Below are 13512 nucleotides of genomic sequence, written 5' to 3' on the forward strand. Positions count from 1 at the left end.
TTGTTACTGCCATAGCATGGTATTTCTTAGATTGAGTTCAGTGATTAGAAATTTACAGTCACGGGTGCCTCTCCCTCCCTCCTCTTTCGAGAAGCACCCCACCTCCCAGCTTCCTTTCCGGAGGTGCTTCCCCTTTCTTCCCTTCCCTCCTCCCCTGGTCCCTTCGCAAATAAACTTTTATGTTTGCAACAGAAAAAGAAAAAAAGAAAGAAAGAAATTTACAATCACAATATCAGTCATGGGACCAGTATGATGGCTCAGCTGGCCAATCCTCCATCTGCAAATGCCAGTATCCCAAATGGGTGCCAGTTCATGTCCTGGCTGCTCCACTTCCCACCCAGCTCCCTGCTTATGTCCCAGTAAAGCAACAGAAAATAGACCACAGCTTCTGAATTTATGCATTGAAGATATTATATTTCTATTATTGTTTTCAAGCCCGTGTTATTTTGAGGGGGAGACACAATATCCATCTTCTCAACTGCAATTCAGCTTACAGATAGATAGTTCTGATTTGCCTATCCTGCACTGCTCTGTTTGTTCTTTTAGGTCCAAGTGCAGTATCTTAAGCTTATCTCTGTACAGATTCCTTTCATTAGATACAGCCCACTGATGGTGTTGTGGTATAATAAGGTTAAAATGCCTCTCATGGTGCTGACATTCCATATTGGAGGGTTTGGTTTGAATCTTGAGTGTTCCCGTTCTCATTCAGCCCTTGCTGATGTGCCTGGTAAGTCAGGGAAAGACAGCAGGAGTACCTGGGTCATCAATGTAGAAGGCCAGGATCCCATATGGATGCCAGTTCATGTCCCAGCTATTCCACTTCCCATCCTTCCTGCCATTGGCAGAGTGGAATTGAAAGCCTGAGGGAAATAGCAACCCCAGGGACTCTGATGTTGCACATGGGTGTCCAAACTGATGTCTTCACCTCTAGGTCAAATAAATGCCCCTATTAGTTAAATTCTCTAAAGGAATTTGAGAATTCCTTATTTGAGAGAGATAGAGCCCCCATTTGCTGGTTCCATCCCCAAAGGTGTGTCCCAATCAGGACTGGACTGGAGTTAGAGCCAGGATCTAGGATCTGGGTCTCCTGTGTCAGTGACAGGGACCCAGTTATTTGAGCTGTCATCACTTCCTCCTAGAGTCTGCCGGGCCCGGGAATCAAACTCAGGCACTTGGGTATTTTAACTGCTAGGCTATACATGTGCTCCTTTATCCATTCATGTGTTCAGCAAATATATATTGTCTATTGTATTTAAACCCTGGAGATAGAATATTGAAAAATAAATATATTTGTTTTTTTTTTTTCATCTCATTAGAGTTTATGTTGCAGTAGGGGAAACAGTTTGATAAATTATACATATAGGGGGCCTGGTGTGGTGGCTCAATTGGCAAATCCTCAACCCTGCAAGTGCCAGGATCCCATATGGGTGCCGGTTCATGTCCCAGCTATTCCACTTCCCATCCAGCTCCCTGCTGTAGAGGAGGCTCCCTGTACTCACGTGGGAAGCCCAGAAGAAGCTCCTAGCTCCTGGCTTCAGATTGGCCTAGCTCTGACCATTGTGGCCTTTTGGGGAGTGAAGATGAATGATCTTTCTCTGTATCTCCTTCTTTCTGTAAATCTGCCTTTCCAATAAGAAATTTAAAATCTTTTTTAAAAAAATTACACATGTAATCACTACTTTCTATAATTTGTTACCCAACAAATATAATACCAAGTTGTATAGTAGCCATATCTTAAAAAGGAACTCAATAATTTTAATAATAATAAATTTAACCTATTATATCTGAAACATTATTTCAACACAAAGCAGTATAAAAAGAAGTGAGATATATTGTGTTCATTTTCTGTAACTAAACCTTTCAAATCTTAAACTGTCCTGTATCTCATGTTAAGTTCACAAGAACTGCCATGGTGGCTTATGGCCACCTATAGGGCAGCACAATTCTGTATCTAGCTTTTGCAGTAAAAGTATTGGACTAATTATTTTACTTTTGTAGGACTCTGTTTTTATCTGTAATATGAAGGATTCAGACTCACTTATCTTCCAACAAATGAATGTCTCTTACAAGTGAGGAAATCTTCTGAGGTGTATTAGATAAGCTTTTTTTTTTTTTGGAAAGTTGGGTATACAGAGAGGAGGAGAGACAGAGGAAGATCTTCTGTCTGATGATTAACTCCCCAAGCAGCACAACACCCAGAGCTGAGCTGATCCAAAGCCTGTTTTGGGTCTTCCCACCTGGGAAAGATGCTTACCCAAGCCACAAACAGGGAGCTGGATAGGAAGTGGGACTGCCGGGATTAGAACCTGTGCCCACATGGGATCTCAGCAAATACTAGGTGAGGACCATAGCCGCTAGGCTACTGCGCTGGTCCCTGATAAGCTATCTTGATGTGGGTATTACCTGTGTAGATTCACATAGATGTATAATATATAAAAATTCAGCAACCTCAAACTGAAGATAAATGTACTGTGTAGTGTTGGGTTTATACCACAGTTTTTTTTTTTGTTTGTTTGTTTTTGCTTTTGCTTTTTAAGAAGTAAGCTCATTTCCAGTTTTTTGATTCCACATTTGCCAGAACCACTTTTAGATAAGCAGACCTTCACTGGACATGTGTGATGTGAACAATCCCAACAGCCCATGATGTTTATATGTGTTATTCCCCATTCCTAGGATGTGTCTAGTCCGAATGAAGCAGGAAGGCCGGAGTGGGAAATACATGTGTCGTATCATAGTTCATTTTATGTGGGAGGATGTTGAGCAGCGTGGCCGAGTCATGGGGGTAAGTGAGTGCTGTCCCATTCTGGGTCTAGACAATTCTGGTGAAGGGATTGCCTGACTCAGATTGATGGTTTATTTGTTCCAGAATACCTTGCTTTTAGCTTTCTGTGAAATGTTGCTGAATGCCAAGTGTCAGTTTAGTTTTTAAGTCATTTTTTCTGCCTAGGAAGGTGGTGGGGAACAAAACATGCCCAAAACTTTTATGTGCTTGTATATATTACTGTATTTTGTCAGTATGAAGACACCTGTGTATAGAGATAAGATTATAAAGCCCACGTCGTGGTGGTTGGAAGGATGAAATAGGTGAATGAAGGGAATTAAATAATCTGGTTTAGGGGCACTGTGCATCTGACATCGGTTAGTATTTGAGCTGGTCCATGGCAAGCTTCCTGATCACTCGGAACCTGGGAAAGTGTTTATTGAATATGTGCATTATTGCATTTAATGATTAACCTGAGAAAAGGAAGTGTATAATATATGTGCACCCTATGGAATAGGATAATAAAACGAAGCCAAAACAGTAGAAACAAAAGTCTCCTCTTTTGTTTATATTTTGTGTCCAGGCCATGTCTTAGTACTTAGTTTCTTGTTGTTTCCCATGTTGTTGCTTCCTTTCTTAGAACATCCAAAGCAAAACCATCAGGTTAGGTTATAAAATGAATTGATGTTATTTCTTTCATTGTAAAGCAATGTTCTTCCTGCAAAGTAAGAACTAAGCAAAGTAAACAAAGCTTATAGATGTAAGTCATACATGCTTAGAATAAAACCAGTGAGAAACATTTAATAATAATTTTTTTCAAAAAACAAGTCTTTCCATAGTCCAACACTGCTGTAACCATTGTGAAAAGTTGCTTGTAAAGCCTGATATCTCTCTAGTTGTTCTCTGTACGATTTTATTGTGTAAATGTGTTTTCTTTCAGCATAACATAAAAGTGCCTGTTGTATATAACAGTTCTGAATATTGGCTTTTTTCCATTAAATATGAGGGATTATTTTAAAAGTTCATGAAAATGTGCATTATTTCAAATGTCCACTTTCTACAAGCTTTTTGAGGCACCCTTGCATATTTCAGATGTGTTTTTATTTTGAAATCTTTTTATTTGATAATATGTCCTAGAAACCTTTCCACACTTCATGAGAATTAAATGAGATGTTATGTTTACTTCAATTTGTTGTGATTATTTTTATATACTCCCATGTTAATTGCTAATGATATCCTGTGCTTGCTCTATATGTAAGATCTAAGTCTTTGTGCCTTGTCATAAAATCATAGTTGTGTGTTTAGAATATAATATAGACTGAGAGTTTTGTCAGTTCTCCTGTCTTGAAGGAACTGTGTATGTAGGAAGCACAGTGGATAGGAGTTTGCCTCTCAGTATCATCATTTATTTGTCTGGGACAGTAGACCATTCCAAGAAGATGATTGCATATATTGGAGTTTTGTTTGTTTGTTTGTTTTTAATCTTAGTTTATTAGGATACAAAGGGTCAAGGGCTACAGGGTGAAAGTGGGTAATATCATTGTTTCCACACTAATATAATCATTTTGCCCTGTATCTGGGGTTAGGGGAGTAACAAAGGGAAAAGCCCCACCCTACTGTTTTTGTTTTTGTTTTTTTTTTAAAGATTTATTTTTATTATGTTTTTATTGGAAACGCGGATATACAGAGAGGAGAGACAGAGAGGAAGATCTTCTGTCCAATGATTCACTTCCCAAGTGAACACAACGGCCGATGCTATGCCGATCCGAAGCCAGGAGCCTCCTTTGGGTCTCCCACGCGGGTGCAGGGTCCCAAAGCTTTGGGCCGTCCTTGACTGCTTTCCCGGGCCACAGGCAGGGAGCTGGAAGGGAAGCGGGGCAGCTGGGATAGAACCGGCGCCCATATGGGATCCCGGGCGTTCAAGGCAAGGACTTAACCACTTGCGCCACCGTGCCGGGCCCCTGTTTTTGTATTTTAAGATTTTTTTACTCATTGGGAAGGCAGAATTCAGCAGACAGAGGATGAGACCCAGAGAGATCTTCTATCCACTGGTTCATTTCCTAAGTGGCTGCACTGGGCAGGGCTGGGCCAGGTCAAAAACAGGAGCCAGTAGCTTCTTCCAGGTTTCCACATGGGTGCTGGGGCTCAAGCATTTGGGCCATCTTCTGCTGCTTTTCCAGGTGATTAGCAGGAGCTGGCTCGGAAGTGTAGCACCGGGGCCTGGCATGGTAGCCTGGTGGCTAAAATCCTTGCCTTGCATGCACCAGGATCACATATAGGTACTGGCTTGTGTCCTGGCAGCCTACTTCCCATCCAGCTCCCTGTCTGTGGCCTGGGAAAGCAGTCGAGGATGGCCTAAAGCCTTGGACCCTGCAGTCATGTGGGAGACCTGGAAGAAGCTGCTGGCTCCTGGCTTCATAGTTGCTCATCTCAGGACATTGCAGCCACTTGAGGAGAGAATCAGCAGACAGAAGATCTTCCTCTGTTTCTCCTCCTCTCTGTATAGCTGACATTCCAATAAAAATGAATAAAGCCAGAACATGAACCAGTGCCCACCTGGCATCGCAGGTGGCAGCAGATTAACTTGTGCCACAATTCTGGCCTCATTGTCATTGTGCATTTTGAAGTCAATGTTTAATTCTCTTTGTAATTGTCATTTGTTTTGTTTGTTTGTTTGTTTTCCTCACTGGCATTTCTTCCTGCTGTCTTAACTGCCCAGGAATAGATTGGTGGCCTTTAAGCTGTTCACGTAGCTGAGTGTTGCACATCTCAAGTCCTTACTGCCCAGCTCTGTGGCAACACACTGTGAACATTGTGTGGTGTTGGCAATCTCAGAGCATCCCATTTAATGGTTGCCAGTGCTATTCCCTCACCAGCCAAAGTCTTGGTAGACTGCCATGCAGTGATGCAGTAGTAGCTCTACTATTACTGGACCTGTTTTTCTTATCACAGTTGAATAAGCGGTACTGGAAGTTGGGCCACTATTGCCATGTGGGTCACAGCTGTCCCATAGCTAATGGCCTCATCAGCATAAACTGCTGACTCCTGGACCACAGGAATCTTTTAATCCATGTCCTCTCTCCTTCCAGTAAATTTCTTCTTTGAGCATTTCAGTGTTACTTTGTAATGTTCCTGTTACTTAACTCTAAGCTTCATAAAGGCAGAAGGCAGTCTTGCTTTTTCTTTCCTTATGTAGTAAACACTGAGCTAATAAAATACTTGTGGAACGGGTGAATAGATTGAATTTCAGCCTCTGGAATTATGTGTAAAAGCTAGTGTATTCTTCAGATGAGTCATAACTGATTCATTGAGTTTGGCCCAGGTGGATATCAGGATAGCCCTTCAGGAACTACTTGTCTTTTTTCCTCTCCTTTTCTCTCTCTCTTTTAATCTGTATTATTCAAGATAGGATACTACCTTTAAGGAAGTGTTTTAGCTCAGAATTTCTCAAATATTATTGTATCCACAGTTTGTGTGTCTCTCATTGAAGTATATATTCTGACTGAGCGGCAGTAGGTCAGGGTATCTGCATTACTAAGCAGTTTGTTGCTCGTGGTGCAGGGTTGTTTGTGAAAAGCAAAGTTTTAGGGAATGCTGCCGCACAGACTTCATTTGGCTTCATAAGGAGAAATGCTCAGTCTCTGATTTCATTACAAAGGCTATACACATAAAGTAACTTGGAAACAACAGAGATCTGGAAGAGTTGGGGGACTATTATTACTATTGCTTTTCTGTTACAGTTTCCTTTATCTCCTCTTTCTTATGTCATGATTTAAACAAACACTATTTAAATAGGCAAAAAAAAAAAAAACCCATATGTGGTGGTGCTGGCAGGCATTATGGTGCTGTGGGTTAAGCCAACACCTGTGATGCTGATGTTCCCATATTAGAGTGTTAACTCAAGTCTCGTCTGCTCCACTTCTGATCCAGCTGTCTGCTTAATGCACCTGGGAAAGCAGCATAAAATGGATGGCCCAAGTGTTCGTGTCCCTTCCACCTGCGTGGAGGACGGATGGCATTCCAGGCTCCTGCTTTTGGCCTGGCCCAGTCCCAGGCCATTGTGGCTATTTGAAGAGTAAACTAGTAGATGGAAGATATCTCTCTGTGTTCCCTGCCTTTCTGCAACTCTTATCTTTCATCTAAATAAATATTGGCGGGGGTGGGGAGGGTTGTATGTTGGACAGGCATTTGGTGTAGTGGTTAAGATACATTCGAAAGGCTCCGATTCCCTCTCAAAAACCTGGCTCAGGCCCCAGCTGATCTACTTCCAATGCAGCTTGTTGACTAGTTGTGCACCCTGGTGGCAGCAGATCATGACTTATGTATTTGGATTCCTGCTACCCCCACGGTGGAGACCCTGATTGAGTTTTGGACCCATGCTTTCAGCCTGCCCTAAGTCCTGGCAGTTGCAGGCATCTGAGAAGTAAACCAGCTGATGGAAGATCATCTTGTCTGTCTTTCTCACTGTCTTTCAGATAAGATGAAAATAAGCATTAAAAAATTGTACGTTAGCCATTTCTTGTGAATGTGCATGCCTGTGTGAGAAAGTGTGTGTATGTATAGAGGGAGCTCGGTCTTTGTGTATCCTACCTCAAGTAATGAGGTGGTGTAGACACTAGGATGCTAGTCTGACTGGATTCTCGCCCTAGCTGACAAGGGTTTCTTCTGTGTTTCAGATTCTTCATTTAAAAAAAAAATGGTAGAACTTATCACGTGGTTTTCAAGTTTCTTTGCAGCTTTGAAAACCTTTTATTTAAAGGTGGTAATTTGCAAATCTATCTCTGTAGTATTTGGCATCCTGAATGAACTTCTGTAAGAAGTCATATAAAAAGTAAAATTTATAAAACCAGTCCATGAGGTGGTGCTTTTTCTCAGGCCAGAGAATTCCTAGAGGCCATTATATTGAGTGGATTGGTGTGGGCTAGATCAAGAACAAACAAAACCAATTGCGATTAATGATGAATTAGAGATTTGAATCAAGAGCTCCTTTGAGATTAGAATTCTAGTCTCCTTTAGTGGGAAAATTTCAGGAGCCCAACTATTATGAAAAAATGGAACAGACTCATATATTATTGGTGAGGCTGGTACAGAAAAAAAAAAAAACAGGTATTACATTTGAGGTTAGAAAAAATCACATCAATAATTTAGAGTTCTGACCTTAAAAAAAATTATTTGGGATTTAAACATATAAATTAACTGTGGAAATAAAGTTCATTATATCACCTCATCTGGTCTTGTTTTATTTCATTAACTGGTTCTTAAAAACCTTTGTGAACAGAGTTGCAGCTGAAGAGGCTGGAGACCATTTTTCCTTGGGCTCTGGCCGCACTCCTGAGTGTTAGTAAGAGTAAAGAACTAAGACTTGACACAGCTGTGAAAACAGACAGCGCCTTTGGCCTCAGCACTTTCTCCTGAATCAGGCCTGATTTCAGATGTAAATTTTACTCTCTGCCTCTCCTAATAATGAAGTAAGTTCTTTGCTGGGTTTGCAGCCAGGTGTGTCCAGTCTTGTGGCTAACTGGGGCGCTTTACTTAATTTTTCCATTTGTGACATTTCAACCGAACTTAAAAAACAAACATAAAAATGAGCTCAAGGCAGCAACTCAAAAGTGTTAATGGTAACCTGAGGCTGGCTGACAGCTTCCTCTTGTTTCTACCCTGCCAGACATCTCCACCTTGTGGCTCACAATGAACAAGTTTAAGTTTCCCAGGTCGTACAGAGATGGAGAGGGGTAGGGATGGGCTGTAGTTAAGAAATTACAGTTTATACTCATCGGTGCTCCTTGGCATGTTTTTCTGCAAGCCTTCCAAAGATTCCTTGCTATCAGTGTTCTGCTGCTTTGTCACAGAACTGCATGATGGGGTGATGCAGAAGATCTAGGAAGAGGTGAAGGAACTGTGGACTGTGCTGCGTTGTGTTGTGAAAGTCTGCTTTGCTTTCCTGACTGCTTTGCTTTCCTGGCATTTTGCTTTGCAAGGTCCTCTGTAATCATACTCCAGACTACCTCTTCAGACTCATTTCCTCTAGTCCTTCTTGAACCTTAAAAATGCAAAGCCTTCTAGAACATGTGCCTGGCACTTAGTAAACACTTCAGTGGACATAACATTCCATCCTTGCTTCACATGCACTTCCCTGCAGCCTGGCTGAGCACCTTGCTATTCCTGTCTGTGTCTTTCCTCATACAGTGCATAGACCTCGGTTGCCCTAATACCCCAGCTCCAGTTCCTTGACATTCTCCCACTCCAGACTGGAAGCCAATCCAAGTTTCCTCTGGCTGGAAGTACCATAATAATTTATATGTACTCTCCTGATACCTGCTCTTTTCTGTTTTGTTGTTATTGTCACTCACCTGTATTGACCGTCTTACAGGTGCATTTATTTGGGACAGGATCCCATGCAAAGTGTCTGTTATTTTTTGTCTTGTCTGAATAGGTGCCCAAGAAGGCAGTTCAGGAGAGATCTATGATAAGTCCTGGAGAAAGTGGGACTGGGAGATATCCTTTTTAATTCTGAGTTTGTCTGCTGGGTTAATCTTAAATATTGGAAGAAGAAGAGTTGAGAAATCATTTTCTCTACCATTAAATCTTTTGTTGTTGTTTTCCACGCCTTCCTAAATTATTTAATTTAAAATCCTCGATTTATACAGAAGATGTTTGATGTTTCTAAGCCTACAAAAGCTTTAAATTTTAACAAAAACTTTAGTTTTTCTGAAAATTTCCCTCTAGGTCTCTATAAATCTTATCTCTTTGCTCCTCCTTTGCACAATTCTTCAAAGTCTTCTATTTTACCATGAGGTAAAAATTCTGCTGTACTTCGCATCTCTAGGTCAAAATTAAAACTCACTGCCAAAGGTATTGTTTTTAAAGGCAAGGACCAATCTAAAGGTACAGTTTCTATGGCATTAGATATGAATGGTGTGAGTTTAAATAAAGAATAATCCCTTGGGCGCCAGGCCATGAAAATAAGAATAGTTGTTTGTTCTCATCCATTGTTCTTTTGAGCACTTTTAAAATGATTTTGGCTGTTGGAGTGAGCACTTGGTTATTCAGGGAAGGACGGCCACATTCTCGGGAGGCATAGTAATTCCTTTTTGGGATTGGTTCATGAGTTTAAGCAGGGTCCAACTAAGATGTACCTCTGGTGGATGGATTCTTTGCGCAGCTTTCCTACCCCCAAGCTTCAGAGGTAGCAGAAGTACTCAGAGCAGGTGCTTTAGACATTTTCCAAGGCATCAGATGCGTGTGTGCGTGCAACCAGGATGCTGGTCTGAGGACTCTGGTGTTCCATCCTGAGTGGCACACTGAACTTTGTTTCAGGGGTGTCCTGGAAGGACAAGTTATAAACCTTTCTGTGTTTAAAATGAAATGAAACATGAAACTTTCAACTATGTATTTGATCATTTTTCATGGCCATTTTTACCTTAATTTATAGATTGTGTGTTTCGCTAGTTCTGATTTGTTTTCGTGTTCCTAGGATACCTAAAATGGAACTTCATACATAAAAGACATTCAGTAAATCTTTCTTTTTTTCTTTCTTTTGTTTCCTCTTTTTTTTTTTTTTTTTTTTAAAGGATTTATTTGGAGGCCAGGAGTAGAGGGAGAGATCTTCCATCTGCTGGTTCACTCCTAGAATGACTACAGCAGCCAGAACTAGGCCAGGCCAGAGCCAGGAGCTTGATACTTGGGCCATCTTCCACTGCTTTTCCACGCTCATTAACAAGGAGCTGTATTAGAACAGGTGCCCTTGTGGGCTAGCAGTGCTGCAGGTGGAAGCTTTACTAGACACACCAACACTGACCTCAAGAAATGTTTCTTGATTCAGTGAGTAAATGAGTAAATTTTATCTTTCTTGTTTCTAGTTTTTAAACAAACATGTATTTATTTTGTTACAGAGAGTGAGAGAAATCATGCTGGACACAGTGTAGGATGGAAGGAGGAGCCCTGATTAGCCAAGCTTGAAGACAGCTGCCCCAGCTGCACTGCATGGCTAGTCAGGGGTTTTTAAGCTAGCATTGTTGTACAGTAATTATCCAATCAACTTCAACTTAAAGGTCAAACCACACTTTAAGCCAATCAGCTAGCAAGCTTGTTTACAGAAGCAGATAGCTGTGTTTAGCTATCTCCATGACATTTACTGGAAATGAAGAGTTGCTAAGAAATCATACCTAAGTGGAGTTACATCTGCCCACTGTTACGGAGTATTTCACCTGGTTGTCCCTTGTCACAATTTTTTTTTAAGGTTCAAAAAAAAATTTTTTTTAATATAGGAAGCTAAAGAGAGGCACAAAGACAGCCAAAGGGTGTCAGAATGAGAATGAGAAGAAGAGAGAAAGCAGGAGGACAAGCACTTCGATCTGCTAGTTTGAGCTCTGCACCAACTGGGACTGGGTCAGGCTGAAGTCAGGATCCAGGAACTCAATTTGAGATCCAAACAGTTGGGCAATCACCTGCCTGCAAAGGGTGCTCATCAGCAGAAAACAGAGATGTGACTATGGACTGGAATCCAGGTTCTCGTAAGAGATAGAGGTATCCAGTGCCCTGTATAATACCCATCTATGATACCCCTTCTTAAATATTTGTACTGTTCAACTCACTAGCTAGTAACAGCTTAACACTGCAACCCCTTACATTCCTTTCGTTTGTAGTCTGGGCGTCCTCTTCATTCTTCTTCCCCACCCCAGGTAATGAGACAGCTTAGACCTGTATGCACTGACACAACTCACACTTGTGATTTCCTCACCATCAGTTCTGTCCACTAAACTACAATTCTAACAGTCATCCTCAGTAGTACCTCACTCTCTGCATCCAGTTGGCTTGTCAATTCTCTGCCCATGACATCTCCAGATTTTATCCTGTGTGAGTTCCATTATTACATGTTGATTGTCATCTCTCCCTTAATTGCAAATGGCTCCTGAATTAATGCCTGGACATTCTAGTGAGTCCTCCCACCAAAAAACTGCCCAGGATTTTCTTCATAAATCCTGCGTTGGGTCTTGTGCCTGTTAGCTTAGAAACCTTTGTGCCCTCGTTATCACATGTGGGATGAAACTTCAACCTTCTTAGCAATGCTTTTTTTTTTAAATTCATTTTTACTGGAAAGGCAGGTCAGATTTATGTAGAGAAACAGAGACTGAGAGAAATGTCTTCCACCTACTGGTTCACTCCCCAAATTTGGTCATAATGGCTGGAGCGAAACCAATCCAAAGCCAGGAGCTTCTTCTGGATTTCCCACACAGGTGCAGGGTACCTAGACTTTGGGCCATCCTCCACTGCTTTCCCAGACCACAAACAGGGAGCTGGATGGGAAGTGCAGCAGTTGGGACATAAACTGGCATTCATATAGGATTCTGGTGCTTGAAAGGTAAGAATTTAGCTATTGAGCCATCACGTCAAGCCCAATGCTGAAGTATTTAAGGATGATTTGTTTTATTTCTGTAATATCTTCAAATAATTTAGCTGAAGGGAAAGGAAACCTAGGGATAGGGCGGAGTTTCTGATGTGCATCTCTGGCCAAAGACCTGTTCCTGTCGTCTCATTTGTTTGTTGAGGGATGTAGCAGCTCAGAGGAATTGAGTGGATCTGTCTGAGGTGGTTATACAACCAGGAATCAGTGGAGTGAGGATCCCAGTCATGGATCATAGTACCTTCCCCCAAAGTTAACCTTTCCTCCTGTCATATACCAGACTTCCTAGATCAGGACAAGAGCGCTTCTTGAATTGCAGGACATTCCATTTTTGAGGTCCAGCACCCAGCCTGAGACCCATTTAATTCTGAATTTCTAATCCAGTGCGGCAGAGGTTTCCCACTCAGCAGGAGTTATAGAGATTTAAGGGGTAGGGAGAAGACAGATGAATTTGTTTCTTTTTCCTGCATTTAGAATCTGAAAGTCTCGACATCGTAATGATGTTGCTTTAGTTGATTTTACAATGATTTTTCAGAAATTCACTGGTTGTGTTTTTTTAAGCATAGTGGAATACTGAGACTGAACACCAAGCTTGGAGGGGCCGGCCTGGGAGACTAACAAAGGCAGTATTATACTGCGCTCAGCAACGCTAATAAATGAATTCAGGAGACACCTAGAAGTGTTTCTAGAGGGCATGAGGGGGAGGGGGCCTGATGAAAAGGCAGAAAAGTGAGATTAAGACAAATTAAAATGGGGCCAGCATATTGGGTAGGGGGACAGCCTCTTCCTGCTCCCACCATTGCTCCAGATTTTTCATTCTACTTAATTAAAATAAAATAAAAAAGTCTTCACCATGCATCTCTGCAGTCACCCTTCCATCCCCTACTGTCTTAGTCAAAGAACCAAGTTTTAGAGTTATCTCAGGATAGTTCGGCCGCATTCGTTACTTGAGTGCTACATCTGATGTGTGTTCCTGGGAAATCTTAGACTTTTGAAATGCTGAAAAGGGACCTTAAATAATCTGATCCAGAAATTCTCAGAGTGTGTGGTCTTCAGATTAGAGCCACAGTGTCACCTGGGCATGTGTTAACAGTGCAATCCCTATACTTGCATCCTGGGTCAGTTACTTGAGGAGCTCTGTGGAGAGGACTCTATAATCTTTTTTTTTTCCAGCAAACTTTCCAGTCTAAGAACCACCATTCCTAGACTAATGCTGTTAGGAGAGCTGAGTGTAAGTTAGGAAGCAGTTGGAAGCATGAGCTCAGGGTTCCTGGCCGTTCGCACGCTCTTCTCTCCTTGCTAGGAGGATCATGGGTCCATGACCTGTGTGACTTGAGCAGAGCCGCAC

General features: G+C 41.7%; 1 protein-coding gene across 5 annotated transcripts in view; it reads left to right on the top strand.

Annotated features, from left to right (window-relative positions):
* LOC121157379 (ubiquinol-cytochrome-c reductase complex assembly factor 1) overlaps positions 1-13512 on the top strand; it is a 98857-nt gene that overhangs the window by 50510 nt on the left and 34835 nt on the right. For all 5 annotated transcript variants that reach the window (XM_040981573.1, XM_040981575.1, XM_040981576.1 and 2 more), the window contains one exon: positions 2674-2782. In XM_040981573.1, coding sequence (XP_040837507.1) covers positions 2674-2782 — 109 coding nt within the window. The remainder of the gene's footprint in view (positions 1-2673; positions 2783-13512) is intronic.

This window comes from Ochotona curzoniae, unplaced genomic scaffold, assembly GCF_017591425.1.
Source record: "Ochotona curzoniae isolate NIBS_2020 unplaced genomic scaffold, NIBS_Ocur_1.0 contig_3520, whole genome shotgun sequence".
In the NCBI taxonomy this organism is placed as follows: domain Eukaryota; kingdom Metazoa; phylum Chordata; class Mammalia; order Lagomorpha; family Ochotonidae; genus Ochotona; species Ochotona curzoniae.